This window comes from Dipodomys ordii, unplaced genomic scaffold (genome assembly GCF_000151885.1).
Source record: "Dipodomys ordii isolate 6190 unplaced genomic scaffold, Dord_2.0 Scaffold143, whole genome shotgun sequence".
Lineage (NCBI taxonomy): Eukaryota > Metazoa > Chordata > Mammalia > Rodentia > Heteromyidae > Dipodomys > Dipodomys ordii.
In genome coordinates this window covers 3,332,356-3,334,274 of record NW_012267359.1, presented here as the reverse complement: position 1 = coordinate 3,334,274, position 1,919 = coordinate 3,332,356, and the positions used below count along the sequence as shown (strand labels likewise).

The following is a 1,919-nucleotide window of genomic DNA, read 5'->3' as shown; positions in this document are numbered from 1 at the left end:
GCCCAGGCCCAGAGTTCAGGTCCCACAACTGGATCCCCTCCCCCCCCCAAAAAAAAGAGTCTCATAAACTTTCATTCTGGGGCTGACTTTGATGCACCATCCCCAGAACTCAGCCTTCTCTAGCACCTCACAGTCATGAGACCACGGCACCCAGATCCTCACCCTTTCTAAGACCTGTGTCTGGAAGCAGAGCTGAGCAAACACTCATGCCCACCTTCCTCTCTCTGAAACAGCTAGCTCTGGCCCTGGGCAGCCCCTTCCCCTGGGAGGAGAGACAGGCAGAGACTGGGGAATAAGAGAGACACCCAGAGATGGGGAAGCAGGGGAAGAAAAGGAGGGGAGAAGGATGAGAAGGGGATATGGAGACTGCACAGACCACGGTGAAGGACCAGACAAGGCAGGTGGTCAAGTTGGGACAGGTGAGGCCAAGGGCAAGGTGAGTCTCTCAGCACCAAATGGGAGGTGGAGGCTGGAGGACTGCACAAGGGAGGCCCTTCTGCCCTCTAAGAAAAGGAGAAGCCACATGGTGAAGGAAGTTGTGGACCACAAGGAGGTGGGGATGGGAGAGTGAACATCCTCCCTCAGCCCTGGGGAGAAGCAGTCTGACCCAGAATCCCCACGTGACACTCACCCCACTTGTGCAAGCCCCCAGGGCTCTGTCAGGGCCTCCTCTCCGGCTGTGGCACTCAGCAGGCCTCCTCTCCCCAGAGGAGACCAGCCATGAGGTGGGTCCTGGTGGCACTGCTGCTACTGCCTGCAGGAGTCCTGACAGCTGGTGAGTGGCCACAACCATCAAGCCACGGGGAGCCTGGGGGCTAGGGATGTGCAGAGAGCTGTGTGGGAGGAGGTGGCCAGAACCAACCCTTCACCCACTTTCCTCTCCCAAGCCTGGAGAGGGTCAGCCCTGCCATCTGTCCCACCAAACCCTGGGAATGCAGGGGCAGGAGCATCTGGGGTTCGTCTCTGCCTCCCCTCTGGCAGGGCCTTGCTTCACATTCCTTCCCCTTCCTCACAGACGGAAACTTTGGGATGAAGCAGCCGAAACACCTCTCTGCCATTGTGGGAGGCTCCATCGAAATCCCCTTCAGCTTCTTCCACCCCTGGGAGCTGCCCCGGAATCCCAAGGTGAAGCTGTTTTGGAGATGGATGTGGTTCCACGGGGAGTTCATCTACAACACGACCCCACCTTTCATCCATAAGCATTTCAAGGACCGGCTGGTCCTGAACTTCACAAAGGACAGGACCTCAGGCTCCTTGTCCATTTTGAACCTTCGGAAGGAGGACGAGAACATGTACTTCTGCCGCATCCATCTGAAGACAAAGGAAATGGGTGAGCAGCAGTGGCAGTCCATCAAAGGGACCAACCTCACCATCACTGAAGGTGAGCCCCCTTCCCCAGCTCCACATCCCCTCAGTCCTCACACTTCAAATCTTACTTCCTCTCTCTTATCTCTGACCTCTTCTCAGGGCCCTGCCAGTGTTATTCTTTGATTGCCTTTCCCAATAACCATCCCCAAACAGGTGCTGCTTCCCCTCTCCTTTGTCTCCCAGTGGCATTTGAGGTTTACCCCAGCCCCACACCCTGGGCCTCAGCCCTACCACAACTGTCCAAGTTCTAACTCAACAAAAGCACTCCAGGCCTGGGAATGTAGCTTCGTGGTAGAGTGCTTGCCTAGCATGCATGAAGCCCTGGGTTCAATTCCTCAGTACCACATAAACAGAAAAGGCCTGATGGCACTGTGGCTCAAGTGGAGAGTGCTAGCCTTGAGCAAAAGCAGCTCAGGGACAGACAGTACCCAGGCCCTGAGTTCAAGAATCAGGAAAGAAAGAGAAAGGAAGGAAGGAAGGAAGGAAGGAAGGAAGGAAGGAAGGAAGGAAGGAAGGAAGGAAGGAAGGAAGGAAGGAAAGAAGGAAGGAAG

At 55.8% G+C, this 1,919-nt stretch overlaps 1 protein-coding gene across 4 annotated transcripts in view; it reads left to right on the top strand.

Moving 5' to 3' along the window:
* The window catches only part of Pilra (paired immunoglobin-like type 2 receptor alpha), a 124,071-nt gene that overhangs the window by 96,547 nt on the left and 25,605 nt on the right, over positions 1-1,919 (top strand). For 2 of the 4 annotated variants that reach the window (XM_013031780.1, XM_013031779.1), the window contains exons 1-2: positions 568-775; positions 1,016-1,381. The exons of 1 other annotated variant lie outside the window; for it this stretch is intronic. In XM_013031780.1, the coding sequence (XP_012887234.1) occupies positions 721-775; positions 1,016-1,381 (421 nt within the window). In that variant the 5' untranslated portion in view covers positions 568-720. Of the gene's footprint in view, positions 1-567; positions 776-1,015; positions 1,382-1,919 lie in introns of those variants that run through there. One more of the 4 variants, XM_013031782.1, reaches the window with a different exon arrangement.